Source organism: Tiliqua scincoides, chromosome 3 (assembly GCF_035046505.1).
Source record: "Tiliqua scincoides isolate rTilSci1 chromosome 3, rTilSci1.hap2, whole genome shotgun sequence".
Taxonomy (NCBI): domain Eukaryota; kingdom Metazoa; phylum Chordata; class Lepidosauria; order Squamata; family Scincidae; genus Tiliqua; species Tiliqua scincoides.
Window position 1 is genome coordinate 776,205 of NC_089823.1, and position 16,949 is coordinate 793,153.

General features: G+C 53.4%; 1 protein-coding gene and 1 pseudogene across 1 annotated transcript; both read left to right on the forward strand.

Annotated features, from left to right (window-relative positions):
* Positions 1 to 1,609: 1,609 nt before the first annotated feature.
* LOC136646269 (5S ribosomal RNA) lies at positions 1,610 to 1,726 on the forward strand (annotated as a pseudogene).
* Positions 1,727 to 4,803: 3,077 nt separating this feature from the next.
* On the forward strand, positions 4,804 to 6,359 carry LOC136645998 (hemoglobin subunit beta-1-like). The gene is made up of 3 exons (XM_066622510.1): positions 4,804 to 4,960; positions 5,077 to 5,299; positions 6,131 to 6,359. Exons 1-3 carry the CDS (start codon positions 4,869 to 4,871, stop codon positions 6,257 to 6,259), a joined length of 444 nt encoding a protein of 147 aa, XP_066478607.1. The 5' UTR covers positions 4,804 to 4,868; the 3' UTR covers positions 6,260 to 6,359.
* Positions 6,360 to 16,949: the final 10,590 nt, after the last annotated feature.

The window sequence follows — 16,949 nt, forward strand, 5'->3', positions numbered from 1 at the left end:
CCTGCATCCCACAGTGGCCCACCAAATGCCCCAGGGAGCACACCTGATAACAAGAGGCCTGCATCCTGGTGCCCTCCCTTGCATCTGACATAGCCCATTTCTGTAATCAGGAGGTTGCACATACACATCATGGCTTGTAACCCATAATGGATTTTTCCTCCAAAAACTTGTCCAATCAAGTTCCACAGGGAGTTCCACAGACAAACCACACGCTGAGTAAAGAAATATTTTCTTTTGCCTGTCCTAACTCTCTCAACACTCAATTTTAGCGGATGTCCCCTGGTTCTGGTGTTATGTAAGAGTGTAAAGAGCATCTCTCTATCCACTTTATCCTTCCCATGCATAATTTTGAATGTCTCAATCATGTCCCCCCTCCGGCGCCTCTTTTCTAGGCTGAAGAGGCCCAAACGCCATAGCCTTTCCTCATAAGGAAGGTGCCCCAGCCCCGTAATCATCTTAGTCGCTCTCTTTTGCACCTTTTCCATTTCCACTATGTCCTTTTTGAGACGAGGCGACCAGAACTGGACACAATAGGTGTGGCCTTACCATCGATTTGTACAACAGCATTATAATATTAGCTGTTTTGTTCTCAATACCTTTCCTAATGATCCCAAGCATAGAACTGGCCTTCTTCACTGCCGCCGCACATTGGGTCGACACTTTCATCGACTTGTCCACCACTACCCCAAGATCTATCTCCTGATCTGTCACAGACAGCTCAGAACCCATCAGCCTATATGTGAAGTTTTGATTTTTTGCCCCAATGTGCATGACTTTACACTTACTGACATTGAAGCGCATCTGCCATTTTGCTGCCCATTCTGCCAGCCTGCAGAGATCCTTCTGGAGCTCCTCACAATCACTTCTGGTCTTCACCATGCGGAAAAGTTTGGTGTCGTCTGCAAACTTAGCCACCTCACTGCTCACCCCTGTCTCCAGGTCATTTATGATGAGGTTGAAAAGCACCGGTCCCAGGACAGATCCTTGGGGCTCACTGCTTTTCACCTCTCTCCATTGTGAAAATTGCCCATTGACACCCACTCTCTGTTTTCTGGCTTTCAACCAGTTCTCAATCCAGGAGAGGACCTGTCCTCTAATTCCCTGACTGTGCAGTTTTTTTTAGTAGCCTTTGGTGAGGGACCGTGTCAAACGCCTTCTCCCGCAACCACATGTCTGTTGACCTTTACAAAGAATTCTATAAGGTTCGTGAGGCAAGACTTACCCTTACAGAAGCCATGCTGACTCTCCCTCAGCAAGGCCTGTTCGTCTATGTGTTTTGAGATCCTATCTTTGATGAGGCATTCCACCATCTTACCCGGTATGGATGTTAGGCTGGCCGGCCTATAGTTTCCCCGGTCCCTCCTCTTTCCCTTTTTTAAGATCGGTGTGACATTTGCTATCCTCCAGTCTTCTGGTGCCATGGCCGTTTTGAAGGACAAGTTGCCTATTTTAGTCAAGAGATCAGCAACTTCATTCTTCAATTCCCTTTAAAGGGACCTAATTCCCTGGGTCCCTTTAGGGAGAAGGGCGGGATATAAATAAAGTTTTATTATTATTATTTTATTATTATTATTATTCCTTAATAACTCTAGGGTGGATGCCATCAGGGCCCAGTGACTGTTACCCTGCACATGCCCAGTCTTGTCTGATCTTGGAAGCTAAGCAGGGTCAGGCCTGGTTAGTACTTGTATGGGAGACCACCTGGGAATACTGGGTGCTGCTGGGTGTCTCTTTCGAGACTGAAGGTTGCCAGCCAACCAACCAGTGACTTATTGATCTTTAACTTATCAATCTCTATCTTACAATCTCAGTCTTTCAATCTCTATCTGACATAATTCCTTGGTCAGGAGGGGCTGTTCGGGCAGCGGTATCTGCCCGAGGAAGTTAGTTCCATTAGAATCAGTGGGGCTTATCCCAGGAAAGTGTGGATAGGATTGAGCTGATAGGCAGTACTGAACCAGGCAGGGACTATCTGTGAGGGAGAGGGTGCCACAGGGGTGTGGCTGCAGTACTGCTTGGGGGTCTTCTGGGTGTGGCTGCTTGGGTCCTTGTCCACTCAAACTGCCACTTGTGTGGGGCAGACCACAGGTGTGTGGGACTTCTGTCAGTCTCATCCAGGAGGTCTCCTTCTGTCCTGCCTTCTGTGCCGTTTTCACAGTTCCAAGGAAAGTGCCTCATGAGATTTGGGGGCAGGGGTCCCCTCTGCTCTGCTTGGCTGGTGAAGGACAGAACTTATCAAGAGGGCATGAAAGACTCTGCTGGGAAGGAGACGGAAATGCAAAGATTTCAGCCCTAAGCCCTCCACTGCAGGGTTCTGGAAAGGGTGGGGGGTGGGGCTAGAGGTGCCCTGCACTGAGAAGGATGAGTTACCCCACATGCCAGCACCCCCCCACCCCCCAGTGTGTGGAACAAATGTGCCTTGGGTGGTCCTACACCAAGACAATCATGTGAAATGGGACCAGGTATTCCCCTCTATGAAGTCTCCTGTCTGTGATCTAGGCCAATGCTATGCTTGGGATCATTAGAAAAGGTATTGAGAACAAAACAGCTAATATTATAATGCCGTTGTACAAATTGATGGTAAGGCCACACCTGGAGTATTGTGTCCAGTTCTGGCCGCCACATCTCAAGAAAGACATAGTGGAAATGGAAAAGGTGCAAAAGAGAGCGACTAAGATGATTGCTGGGCTGGGGCATCTTCCTTATGAGGAAAGGCTACACCGTTTGGGCCTCTTCAGCCTAGAAAAGAGATGCCTGAGGGGGACATGATTGAGACATACATAAGAACATAAGAACATCCCCACTGGATCAGGCCATAGGCCCATCTAGTCCAGCTTCCTGTATCTCACAGCGGCCCACCAAATGCCCCAGGGAGCACACCAGATAACAAGAGACCTCATCCTGGTGCCCTCCCTTGCATCTGGCATTCTGACATAACCCATTTCTAAAATCAGGAGGTTGTGCATACACATCATGGCTTGTACCCCGTAATAATACAAAATTATGCAGGGGATGGACAGAGTGGATAGAGAGATGCTCTTTACACTCTCACATAACACCAGAACCAGGGGACATCCACTAAAATTGAGTGTTGGGGGAGTTAGAACAGACAAAAGAAAATATTTCTTTACTCAGCGTGTGGTTTGTCTGTGGAACTCCCTGCCGCAGGATGTGGTGATGGCATCTGGCCTGGACGCCTTTAAAAGGGGATTGGACAAGTTTCTGGAGGAAAAATCCATTATGGTTACAAACCATGATGTGTATGCGGAACCTCCTGATTTTAGAAATGGGCCATGTCAGAATGTCAGATGCAATGGAGGGCACCAGGATGAGGTCTCTTGTTAACTGGTGTGCTCCCTGGGGCATTTGGCGGGCCGCTGTGATATACAGGAAGCTGGACTAGATGGGCCTATGGCCTGATCCAGCAGGGCTGTTCTTATGTTCTTATGCTTCTGTTGTGAAGCATCCAGAGGGCAATGGATTTGGGATGCCCCTTGTCTTGCGTCTGCTGTTCCCACCTCCCTCCAGCCTGCTGCCCATGTAAGCCACCACAATCTGCTCCCTTGAGTAAGGTGCGGGTTGGGCCCTGCTCCTCGCACACTGCTGCTGCTGTGAAACCTGTGCTCAGGTGCTCCCTGTCAATGGCAGCAGAGGTTTCGCAGCAGCCCGAGGAGCAGGCTGAGAATTTATTCTTTGTTTTTGTTGAGGTGGCATCAAGTGTGAGAGATATAAAATTATGTATGGGATGGATAGAAAGGAGTTATGTTCCCTCTCACACAAGACCAGAACCAGGGAACTGCCACTAAAATTGACTGGCAGGAGAGTTAGAACAGTGAAAAAAAAATACTTCTTTACCCAGTGTGTAATTAGTCTGTGGAACTCCGTGCCACAGGATGTGGTGATGGCACCTGAAAGGGAATTAGACAGATGTATGGAGGAAACGTCCATCACAGGTTACAAGTCATGATGGGTATATGCAACTTCCGGGGTCTAGAAGTAGGATACCTTCAAATGCAGACAGGTCCTTGTCCTTAGTGCTCCCTGAGGCATCTAGTGGGCCACTATGCGATACAAGAAGCTGGAGGGGATGGGCCCTGGGCCTGATCTCGCAGGGCTCTTTGGATGTTCTTCTGTTGTTCCTGCACACCCAAGTTTTGGATTTCAGTGGTTCGCAGCAGGCTTTGCTTCTCATGGGCACTCATTCAGCTTTCATGGCACCTGTCTCACTGCACAGAGCACATAGAAGGCACATCCTGCCCGTTTCACGAGTGGCTATGTGCACCTCTTGTCAATCCTTTCCACAGTCAGGGTTCTGCTTGCCAGGTTTTTGAGAATGCAAACACCCATTTGGGGGCCATCTTGGTGGGCTGAGCTTGGCCTGGGCCTCAGGTCAGGAATACTGGGTCACATGAGCCCAAGTGAATGAGGACCGGCTGCAGTGGGCGCTCCCCTTTGTCCGTTCACACAAGATGCCTTTGTCACCCATGGGTGGCACCCTGCTATCAGCCCCAGGCAAAGAGGGGCCTCTTTCCCTGCCATGTTGTGGACAGATCTTGCCAGTGCTGCTCGTTCCAGGACTGATAAACCCTGCTGGCAATGGAGGTGGCTGCAACCGGCTTTGCTATCTGGACCTCCTGCTCCCCAGAGAGAGCCACACCCCAGGACAGGCTGCCTGCTTCTCCCCAGCTCCACCAAGCCATGGTTCTCCCCCCCCCGCCCCGCTCATAGCGCCACCCAATGACTGCACCCACCTGGAGTGAGGAGGAGCTTTGGCACAGGGTATAAAGACCTTGCTGAGGAGACCTCTGCTCAGCTCAGACACTTCTGCTGCACAGCCGAGTGACGTTCCTGACCCTCCATCCTCCACCATGGTGCACTGGACTGGAGACGAGAAGAAGCTCATCACTAGCCTTTGGGCCAAGGTCAATGTGGCAGAAATTGGTGGCGAGTGCCTGGCCTAGTAAGTTCAGGGAAGGCCTTGTGACTTGGCTGTTACCTGAGGTCAGTTGGGAGTGCCTCCTCCTCCCCACCCCTGAAACCTAACCCCTGTGTGCCTTTCTCTCTCCCTACCTGCAGCCTCATGATTGTGTACCCCTGGACCCAGAGGTTCTTTGGCCACTTTGGGAACATTTCCAATGCTGAATGCATCCTTGCCAATGCCAAGGTCAAAGAGCATGGCAAGAAGGTGCTCACCTCCTTTGGAGATGCCATCAAGAACCTGGACAACATCAAGGAGACGTTTGCCAAGCTGAGTGTCCTGCACTGTGAAAAGCTGCATGTGGACCCTGAGAATTTCAAGGTGAGGTGTCCCCCTTGCTAGGCGGCTTGCCTTGATTGAGGGAGGAAAAGGGTGGCCGGGTCCTACTCCTCGCTGGCCCAGCTGTCACCACAACCACAAGCTCCCCCTCTCGTCTGTGAAGGGTGATGCTTAACACCCCCAACGTTCTCCGCCGGACTTAGTCTGGGGTGGGTTGAGTGCTCCACAAATCCACGGGGGTTCAACAACAAGAGGGTTGAGGTGTGTGTGCATGTGAGAGGCAGAAGAACCACAGTGCACTTCTGTGCTAGGTGTTGCTTTCCTGGCCGGTTGGGGTGGGGGGCGGGGAGGAATGACTCCGCCTGTGACCTCAGTGAGGCTTAGTGGAGAACCCAGGCAGGAGGCGGTTTGCTCCGGCCGTCCTTTGCACTTTCTTCTGCGCTCCCTTCTAACTTCTCTGGGGCTTTTTTCCAAACTAACACTCTCACAGCGGTGCTGGCTGTTGCAAGCTAAGGATGACATAAAGTGGCCGGATGGAGAGCCAGAGCCTGCCTGGGCCTTCGGTGTCCGTTCACATGCTACTCTTTGGAGTAGAGGAAACACCTGCACATGTCTGGCTCTGTCCACTGAGTGGGAGGCCTGGCTGTGAAGGGAGCCTAGTCACCCCTCAAGAACGCCACCCTGAGAAAGCCCCACTCCTGGACTTTTTGGGTGGGGAAGCCCAGCCGTCCTCCCCCCTCCAGCTCTCCCCAAAAGGAGCAGCTTGTGGCTGGCTGCGGCTCCGTGCAGGGCAAGCGAGGCAGACAGCTGTGGGGCAGGGCAGGCCTCAGGCTCCACAAGCACACGGCTTCATGGCCTCCTCTTCTCTTCCAGCTTCTGGGCGACATCCTCATCACCCGCTTGGCAGCCCACTTTGGCAAGGAGTTCACCCCGGAGGTCCAGGCTGCCTATCGCAAGCTGGTGGGTGCCGTGAGCCACGCTCTGGGACGTCAGTACCATTGAGGGGAACCAGCTGCCTCCCGGCCACCTTGTCACCCGCAGGAACTCCCTTCCAGCCACTTGTGACAGTTCCTTCGAATAAAGTTGACTCCCTGCAGTCCAAGCTGGTGCCTGTGTCTCTGTGGGTCCTGCTGGTGGGGTGTAACTGGTCAATGGCATCTCCTGGGGGAAGGGGAGGCCTGCTTAGGGGGGTAGGCCAAGTGCAGGTTGGAGGGAAGGCAGGTCGATTTTGGACGCTCTCCACACACATCAACCTGGGTGTTTGGGTTTCACGCTCCTTGCATCGCTTCCTGTGTTGTCGTCATCCCCCCCCCCGATTGGAAACCCAGCTTGTTGATGGCGGCTGAAGGCCACAGGCCTGGTCCCTTCTTGGGCAGGCAGTCAGGTGGGTCAGTGGTCAGCAAAGGCCCTCTTTCCAAGGGCCAGGGCAGGCCAAGCATGTTCACCCAGGTTCAGTGGGTGAGGAGGGCCGTTACTGTGGTGGGGGTGGGGGATGAACCCTAGCCCTGGCCCTTCATTTGAGAATCCATGTCAGGAAAGTACAAGCACACCCCCCCCCCAGTTGACAGCGGATGCCTGGAGCCAGGCCTGCTCTTCCACCTCCCTTCAGGTGCTCTCGTTCTGCATGCCCACTTGGCATCGACTGGACAAAGACTCCTGGCAGGGGCAGCTCCCCTTTTGCTGCCCACAAACACCTCTTCTGGAGGGCGAGAGCCCTCCCGAGCTGGCCCCTACCTTCCGAAGCAGGGGTCCTCACCCCAACCCTGGCTATGCTCCTGTCCTGCTGAAGGCGGGGCTGCAAAGGGGCTGTTGAGTGTTGGGGGGGGGGCTGCTGAATGTCACAGTCTGGCCTCTTGTGGGGGAGCACAGTGACAAAGGCCCAGCCTCAAAGAGGGGATGGGAGGCTGCCTGGCCGAGTACCAAGGCGGGCCGTAGGCTGCACAACCTCTCTTGGATGAAGAAGATGGGACAGGTGGGGAAATGAGGGGAGAAGCAGGAAGAGCCTCCCCACTGCAAGATGCATAGGCCCAGGAGTAGTCAGGCAGCATGGGGAAGGCAGCTCCCCCCCCCCATGGAAGGATTCCAGGCAGAGACTGGAGGACCACCTGTCAGGGACACTGTCGTTGCCTGCAGTGAACAGGAGGCTGGGCCGGGTGGCCTCCCAGACCTTTCTGACTCCAGTGCTCCAGTCTGGGAGGCCTGCAGGCCCTGTGGCCAGTTCCCACGGGAAGGACAGAGGAGGCCAGGCTCAGAGGGGAACAGCCCACCCGATCTGCCTGACCCCCCCCCCCGCCAGTATTGCAGGAACCGTGCATGTGCCTAAGAGGAGTGACAGTGACAGTGACAGGCCCGGCCCAACCAGCTGCCAACTCAGTGGGCAGGCCAGCCCAGGACAGCCTGGTCCCTGGCAGTGCCGAGGCTGGACAGGGATCCTCGCTGGCCTCGACCGCCCTCGTTGCTTTGGGGGCCTCTGGAGTTGGTCCCAGCTCTTGCCCCCAGCCCCCCACAGGCCACAGCCCCAAACTGTGGGCTGCAGACCCAGCCGTCCTGGGAGCTGCTCCACTGGTGTGCTTCTCCTGGCGGTGCTCTCGGCAGCAGGAATGAAGCCAGGCAGCTCTTCGGGTGGGGCACCTCCCCTGCCCAGTCCCTGGGCCTCAGGTTGCGGGGAAGAGTGCAGCGGCAGGGCAGTCCCCACTTCCTTCCTGCTCCCCTTATGCACTGCCAGTGATGCCACACTCCGGGGGGGCGGGGAGGCTGACCACCAGAGCTGCACTGCCCCTTTCCCGGCACCCTGACTGCCAGACTCTTCCCTGTTCTCTTATGACCTTGCCTTCCTCCTGCCAGCCCCAGCTAGACAAAGAGGTTGCTGGTCTCCTGGGTGGTGGGGGTCCCACAAGTCGGCCGGTGTGAGGTGCCCTCAGCATCTTGGACACCTCCTCCAAGTGCCCCTGCCACCCCTACTCCTTCTAAGCAGCAGCGACCAAGGCCAACAGGGCCAACCCTCTCCATGTGCAAAGAGGTGCATCAGCCTGGGCAGAACATGGCAGCTAAGAGCGCACCCCCACCAGAGGGCTGACCCCCTGTGCCCCAAAGATCCCCCCATTTGCCAGGGGTGGAGCTGCCACCTGCTGCCAGTGAGCCCTGATCCCCCAGCAGCCTACAGTGACCCTGCCTGGGCCTCCCCATTTCACTTGCAGGTGGGGAACACAAATGTGCTGCCAACAAGAGACCTCATCAAGAGAGGGCACCAGGATGAGGTCTCTTATTATCAGGTGTGCTCCCTGGGGCATTTGGTGGGCCGCCGTGAGATACAGGAAGCTGGACGAGATGGGCCTATGGCCTGATCCAGTGGGGCTGTTCTTATGTTCTTAAACTACAATTCCCAGGAGGCCTTGCAGGTCTCTTGTTATCTAGTGTGCTCCCTGGGGCATTTGGTGGGCCGCCGTGAGATACAGGAAGCTGGACGAGATGGGCCTATGGCTTGATCCAGTGGGGCTGTTCTTATGTTCTTAACTACAATTCCCAGGAAGCTTTGCAGGTCTCTTGTTATCTAGTGTGCTCCCTGGGGCATTTGGTGGGCCGCTGTGAGATACAGGAAGCTGGACGAGATGGGCCTATGGCCTGATCCAGTGGGGCTGTTCTTATGTTCTTAACTACAATTCCCAGGAAGCCTTGCAGGTCTCTTGTTATCTAGTGTGCTCCCTGGGGCATTTGGTGGGCCGCTGTGAGATACAGGAAGCTGGACCAGATGGGCCTATGGCCTGATCCGGTGGGGCTGTTCTTATGTTCTTAAACTACAATTCCCAGGAAGCCTTGCAGGTCTCTTGTTATCTGGTGTGCTCCCTGGGGCATTTGGTGGGCACTGTGAGATACAGGAAGCTGGACTAGATGGGCCTGTGGCCTGATCCAGCGGGGCTGTTCTTATGTTCTTAACTACAATTCCCAGGAAGCCTTGCAGGTCTCTTGTTATCTAGTGTGCTCCCTGGGGCATTTGGTGGGCCGCTGTGAGATACAGGAAGCTGGACTAGATGGGCCTATGGCCTGATCCAGTGGGGCTGTTCTTATGTTCTTATGACCCCAAAGGATCACTGTCAGGCAAGCCACACACACCCCCAACTAGCAGAGCAGGCTGGAGTGGGCAAGTCTCTGTGGCCCAGATCCAATACCCACCCCCCGCCACCAAACGGTGTGATTGCAGGGCATCAGATGACACAGGCAAGGCAGGCCAAGCAGCAGGCAGAACTAGCCAGTCCTCACCAAGAGTCTTTTTCCACAGCCCCCCAGGCAGGCAGGCAGGCAGGTGGGTTCCCTGCAGCAAGCTGGCACTGCTTGATCTGCCCTGTTGCATACATGGCAGGAACAGGCAAGGTGGGGGCCTGTACACTGGCCTGTGGCCTGCCATGGCCTCCTCCAACCTGGAGTTGCTTAGCTGCCCCCCATTGCGCCAGGGCTCTGGATACAGAGGCGGCTCCCAGGATTAGCAGTGGGCCTGTGACGCCACCCCGATGGGAAACCTCTGGAAGACGCAGCCGTGCTCCCCCCCGCCCGCCAAACAAGCACCCCAGCTGTCCCAGGGTGGTATTTTGCAAAGGCCAAGGCCATCTCTGCTCCCCTGGCATTGATGGCACCACCTTCAGGCAAAAAGGGCATGGGGGGGAGATAGATTGTTCTCAGCGACTTCTCTGGGGTTAGGAACCTGCTTTGCCCCCAGACCCACCCTGGAGCACCATGGGTGTCATTCCATATTTCCTCCTCGAGTGGTTTGGAGGGTGCAGGTGAGTGGACTGAGGACGGTGGTGTGGGAGGTGTGTGTGATCTACTGGTGTGCTGTTTCTCCACTTTTGAGTCATTCCAGGGTGGTGCTGGGGTGTCTTTGTGGCCCTTTGCGCCTGTCCCATGTGCTCAGGGTGGAAGGGGGGCAGAGGGGCAACCCAACCCACTGTCCTGTTTGAAACTCCTGAGGTGCCCCCTTGAGAGAGTGGGGAGGACTCTGCCCTGGAGTCTCCATAGAAGTATGGACGGGCTGTGCCCCCACAGAGATGGGGACCAGGAGCTTGGCCCTCTGGCTGCCCGTCTCATCTGGATCTCTTGCTTGGCTGACACTCCCTTTGCTACCAAGAGTGGCTGAGCAGCACCCTTTGCACAGTTGGGTCAGAATTCCTGCCTCAAGTTCAGGCAGGGCCCAAAGTGCGACCTCCGGCACAGGCTGCTTATCTCCCCCTGAGCAAACTATCGGAGGGGCCAGACTGGCTCAGCCATGACTCAGCAGAACAGGCAGCTGGGCAGAATTGCTGAGTCATGGCATGTGGGCCTCGCCCTGCCTTTCTCTTGGCAGAAAGTCTTTGCACACCCTCCACTCCCCCCCCCCCAACACTCTTAGCAAGACCTCCTCTGCTAGAAGAACCTGCAAAGAGACCAAGAGCCCCTATAGAATGAATGCGGGACTGCTGGGTAGGTGGTCCCTCTGCCAATATTGTGGCTCCTCTTTCCCAGAGAGGGGCTCTTACCCGGCCTCCACAAACACAGTTTTATACTCGTCCTCTGCCTGGAATGAATCCAGAGGAGTGGACACATTTCAGTCTGTTGCCCTGAAGCCAAAATGGAGGCCTGGTGGAACTTTTGCAAGACTGCTGTATTTATTGTATAATGCCGTTGTACAAATCGATGGACAGGCCACACCTGGAGTATTGTGTCCAGTTCTGGTCGCCGCATCTCAAAAAAGACATAGTGGAAATGGAAAAGGTGCAAAAGAGAGCGACTAAGATGATTACGGGGCTGGGGCACCTTCCTTATGAGGAAAGGCTACGGCGTTTGGGCCTCTTCAGCCTAGAAAAGAGATGCCTGAGGGGGGACATGATTGAGACATACAAAATTATGCAGGGGATGGACAGAGTGGATAGGGAGATGCTCTTTACACTTTCACATAACACCAGAACCAGGGGACATCCACTAAAATTGAGTGTTGGGAGAGTTAGAACAGACAAAAGAAAATATTTCTTTACTCAGCGTGTGGTCGGTCTGTGGAACTCTTTGGCACAGGATGTGGTGATGGCGACTAGCCTGGATGCCTTTAAAAGGGGATTGGACAAGTTTCTGGAGGAAAAATCTATTACAGGGTACAAGCCATGATGTGTATGCGCAACCTCCTGATTTTAGAAATGGGTTATGTCAGAATGCCAGATGCAAGGGAGGGCACCAGGATGCAGGTCTCTTGTTATCTGGTGTGCGCCCTGGGGCATTTGGTGGGCTGCTGTGAGATACAGGAAGCTGGACTAGATGGGCCTATGGCCTGATCCAGTGGGGCTGTTCTTATGTTCTTATGTCTGAGTTGTCTGTGACAGATCAGGAGAGAGATCTTGGGGTGGTGGTGGACAGATCGATGAAAGTGTCGACCCAATGTGCGGTGGCAGTGAAGAAGGTCAGTTCTATGCTTGGGATCATTAGAAAAGGTATTGAGAACAAAACAGCTATAATATCTTTGTACAAATCGATGGTCAGGCCACACCTGGAGTATTGCGTCCAGTTCAGGTCACCACATCTCAAAAAGGACATTGAGAATAAAACAGTTAATATGATAATGACGTTATACAAATTGATGGTAAGGCCACACCTGAACTATTGCAACCAGTTCTGGTTGCTACATCTCAAAAAGGAAAAGGTGCAAAAGAGAGCGACTAAAATGATTCCTGGGCTGGGACAAAGGCTGCAGCATTTGGGCCTCTTCAGCCTAGAAAAGAGGCACCTGAGGGGGGACATGATTGAGGCATACAAAATTATGCTGAGGATGGACAGAGTGGATAGAGACACTATTTCCCCTCCAATATAACACCAGAAGCAGGGACATCCACTAAAATTGAGTGTTGGGAGAGTTAGGACAGACAAAAGAAAATATTTCTTTACTCAGTATGTGGTTGGTCTGTGGAACTCCTTGCCACAGGATGTGGTGACGGCATCTGGCCTGGATGGCTTTAAAAGGGGACTGGACAAGTTTCTGGAGGAAAAATCCATTACGGGGTTACAAGCCATGATGTGTATGTGCAACCTCCTGATTTTAGAAATGGGCTATGCCAGATGCAAGGGAGGGCACCAGGATGCAGGTTATCAGGTGTGCTCCCTGGGGCATTTGGTGGGCTGCTGTGAGATACAGGAAGCTGGACTAGATGGGCCTGTGTCCTGATCCAGCAGGGCTGTTCTTATGTTCTTAAAGAGTTTTGGATTTGAAGATTAGTCATAAGATGAACTGTTGGAGATATAGCTTTTGTAAGGGTAGATAGTCATCAGCAGGACCTGTCACTCTCATCAGTGCTTATGCACCGACTCTGTCGTCTCCAGCAGAAGCCAAAGACAAATTTTATGATGACCTGGCCACCACTATCAAGAAGATCCCCATAAAAGAGCCATTGTTCATCCTCGGCGATTTCAACGCTAGAGTTGGTGCTGATAACAGTTCGTGGCCCACTTGCTTAGGTCAGTTCGGCACTGGGAAGATGAACGAAAATGGCCAACGCCTGCTAGAGTTTTGCTGTCATCACGGTCTCTGTGTTAGCAACACGTTCTTCAACACGAAGCCCCAACATAGAGTCTCTTGGAGACACCCAAGATCAAAGCACTGGCACCAGCTCGACCTGATTCTCACCAGACGCTCCAGCCTTCCCAGCATCAAGATCACGCGCAGCTATCAGGGTGCTGCTTGCGACACTGACCATTCCCTGGTGTGCAGCAGAGTGAAACTGCAAACAAAGCGACTGTATCACACGAAAAGGGAAGGAAGACCTCGCATTGATACGAGCAAGACCCGGGATCAGAGAAAAGTGGAGGAATTTGCATGAGCGCTTGAGGAATCTCTTCCAGGCCCGGTCAATGCAAACGCATCCAACAGATGGGAACATTTCAAGAATGCCGTTTACAACACCGCCTTGTCCATATTTGGCAAGAAGACCAACAAGACAGCAGACTGGTTTGAAGCCCACTCTGAGGAGTTGACACCAGTCATTGAGGAAAAGAGGAGAGCTCAAGCAGCATACAAGGCCTGTCCCAGTGAGCGCAACCTGCAGGTCCTCCGAGGTGCTCGCAGCAAAGTCCAGCAGACTGCCAGGAGATGTGCTAACGACTACTGGCTCCAGCTCTGTTCCGAGATACAGATAGCAGCTGACACGGGCAACATCAAGGGGATGTATGATGGTATCAAGCAGGCCCTAGGTCCAACACAGAAGAAAATTGCCCCTCTGAAGTCTGCAACAGGCGAGGTCATCCAGGATCGGGCGCAGCAGATGGAACGCTGGGTGCAGCACTACTCTGAGCTATATTCCAGAGAAAATGTAGTCACCGAAGAAGCGCTGAACAACATTGAGTGCCTGCCTGTGCTGGAGGAGCTTGACAGTGAACCAACCCTAGAAGAACTTCACGTGGCCCTGGACTCCCTTGCCTTTGGCAAGGCACCTGGAAAAGACAGCATCCCTGCTGAAGTCCTAAAGTGCTGCAAAGAGATCATCATCACTGAGCTGCATGAAATCCTTTGTCTCTGCTGGAGAGAAGGTGGAGTACCTCAAGACATGAGGGATGCAAACATCATCACGCTGTACAAGAACAAAGGTGACAGGGGTGACTGCAACAACTACCGTGGCATCTCTCTCCTTAGCGTTGTAGGAAAGTTGTTTGCCCGAGTTGCACTAAAGAGGCTCCAGGTACTTGCAGAGAGCGTTTATCCAGAATCACAGTGTGGATTCCGAGCCAACAGGTCCACCACTGATATGGTATTCTCCCTTAGACAACTGCAGGAGAAATGCAGGGAACAACGACAGCCACTCTTTATAGCCTTCATAGATCTCACGAAGGCTTTCGACCTGGTCAGTAGGGATGGCCTCTTCAAGATTCTCCCCAAGATTGGATGTCCACCCAGGCTCCTCAGCATCATCAGATCCTTCCACAAGGACATGAAGGGCACTGTTGTCTTTGATGGCTCCACATCACACCCCTTTGACATCCGAAGCGGCGTGAAGCAGGGCTGTGTTCTTGCACCAACCTTGTTTGGGATCTTCTTCGCTGTCCTGCTGAAGCAGACCTTTGGAACTACAACAGAAGGCATCTATCTCCGGACCAGATCAGATGGAAAGCTCTTCAACCTCTCCAGACTGAGAGCAAAGTCCAAAGTCCAGCTGAAATGTCTACGTGACTTCCTCTTTGCCGACGATGCAGCTATACTACCCACTCTGCCAAAGATCTCCAGCAGCTCATGGATCGTTTTAGCAAGGCCTGCCAAGATTTTGGACTGACAATCAGCCTGAAGAAAACACAGGTCATGGTTCAGGATGTGGACTTACCTCCCTGCATTACAATCTTTGCACATGAACTGGAGGTTGTCCATGACTTTGTGTACCTTGGCTCAACGATCTCCGACACTCTTTCTCTGGATTCCGAGCTAAACAAACGCATCGGTAAAGCAGCTACCACGTTTTCCAGACTCACAAAGAGAGTCTGGTCCAACAAGAAGCTGACGGAACATACCAAGATCCAGGTCTACAGAGCTTGCGTCCTGAGTACACTTCTGTACTGCAGCGAGTCATGGACTCTTCACTCACAACAGGAGAGGAAACTGAATGCTTTCCACATGCGCTGCCTCCGACGTATTCTCGGCATCACCTGGCAGGACAAAGTTTCAAACAACACAGTCCTGGAACGTGCTGGAATCCCTAGCATGTATGCACTACTGAAACAGAGACGCCTGCGTTGGCTCGGTCATGTCGTGAGAATGGATGATGGCCGGATCCCAAAGGATCTCCTCTATGGAGAACTCGTGCAAGGAAAGCGCCCTACAGGTAGACCACAGCTGCGATACAAGGACATCTGCAAGAGGGATCTGAAGGCCTTAGGAGTGGACCTCAACAAGTGGGAAACCCTGGCCTCTGAGCGGCCCGCTTGGAGGCAGGCTGTGCAACATGGCCTTTCCCAGTTTGAAGAGACACTTGGCCAACAGTCTGAGGCTAAGAGGCAAAGAAGGAAGGCCCATAGCCAGGGAGACAGGCCAGGGACAGACTGCACTTGCTCCCAGTGTGGAAGGGATTGTCACTCCCGAATCGGCCTTTTCAGCCACACTAGACGCTGTGCCAGAACCACCTTTCAGAGCGCGATACCATAGTCTTTCGAGACTGAAGGTTGCCAACTATATGTATTGGCAACCTTCAGTCTCGAAAGACTATGGTATCGCGCTCTGAAAGGTGGTTCTGGAACAGCGTCTAGTGTGGCTGAAAAGGCCAATCTTGGAGTGACAATCCCTTCCACACCAGGAGCAAGTGCAGTCTGTCCCTGGTCTGTCTCCCTGGCTATGGGCCTTCCTTCTTTGCCTCTTAGCCTCAGACTGTTGGCAAAGTGTCTCTTCAAACTGGGAAAGGCCATGCTGCACAGCCTGCCTCCAAGCGGGCCGCTCAGAGGCCAGGGTTTCCCACTTGTTGAGGTCCATCCCTAAGGCCTTCAGATCCCTCTTGCAGATGTCCTTGTATCGCAGCTGTGGTCTACCTGTAGGGCGCTTTCCTTGCACGAGTTCTCCATAGAGGAGATCCTTTAGGATCCAGCCATCATCCATTCTCACGACATGACCGAGCCAACGCAGGCGTCTCTGTTTCAGCAGTGCATACATGCTAGGGATTTAGATCATTAATATAAATGCAGTAAATAATTAGAACTTTTGGCTTTGCTCTTGCTGCACTGTTAGATATAATCTATGTATTTTTTTCTTTTTTGTTTCCATGTATTTTTATGTATTTTTTGTATCTTTTTGTATTAATTTTGTGTGTTTATTGTTTTTCTTTTTAATAGCATTATAAATAAAATGAATATGTATTTTTTAAAAAGGTGCACTGGCTGACTGGAGGAGTGGGCATTTTTAATTGTCTGTGGGCCTCAAGGCACGAGGAGGGGGCAGAGGCCTGGGCTCCTGGAGCACTGTGTCTGTTGCCTTTCGTGCAGCAAGCATGATGGGAGGCCTTCTTCTAGGCCACACGTCCCTCAACCTCTCTGCACTTGCTGCCTTTGTGTAGAGGCCTCCAGTCAGGTGGCGGAACAGCATTTTGGGGTGGTGCTGGGGGGAAGCAGAGGGGCCAAGTGCATCCTGGTGGTGGGGGGGAACTTTGTGCCATGTGTGAGACTCCTAAAAGGAACAGGACAGCAGAGGTGAGCCTCTAACCCAGGTGTCCGTCTGCTGAGGGATGGAGACAACGGCCAGGGCTCTGAGGCAGTGAGGGTGCCCCCCTCTGGCACTGCCTGTGTTGCTGCAGGCACTGGATCTACAAAGGGTCTTGTGGTACAAAGGGTTGGCTGGCCGGCCTGTTTGTGATGCTAACAGCATGACTCTGGGAGGGGAGCCGGGGAAGGGGAGGAGGTGCTGGCCAGGAACCTGCCACAAACCCACTCCTGGCCGAAGCTCCAGGCCCCCCACCCGAGAGCTGCTGGCTTGTTTTCTCTGCTCCTGCTCTGCCCCCCCCCCCCGCTTGACTTGGGACAGTCACTCTCCTCCTCCTCTATCAGGATCTCCCAGCCCTATCGACAGGCCTTCAGCAGCTGGGTGTGGGCAGGTGGCTTCAGCTGCCCAGGGAGATAGGGCAAGAAGGGGGTCGGAAGGGAGGGGCCCAGGCCTCAGGGAGTGCCCAGGCACCCTGGAAAGGCTGATAGCATACCCAGCCACGTGGCTGCGGATGAT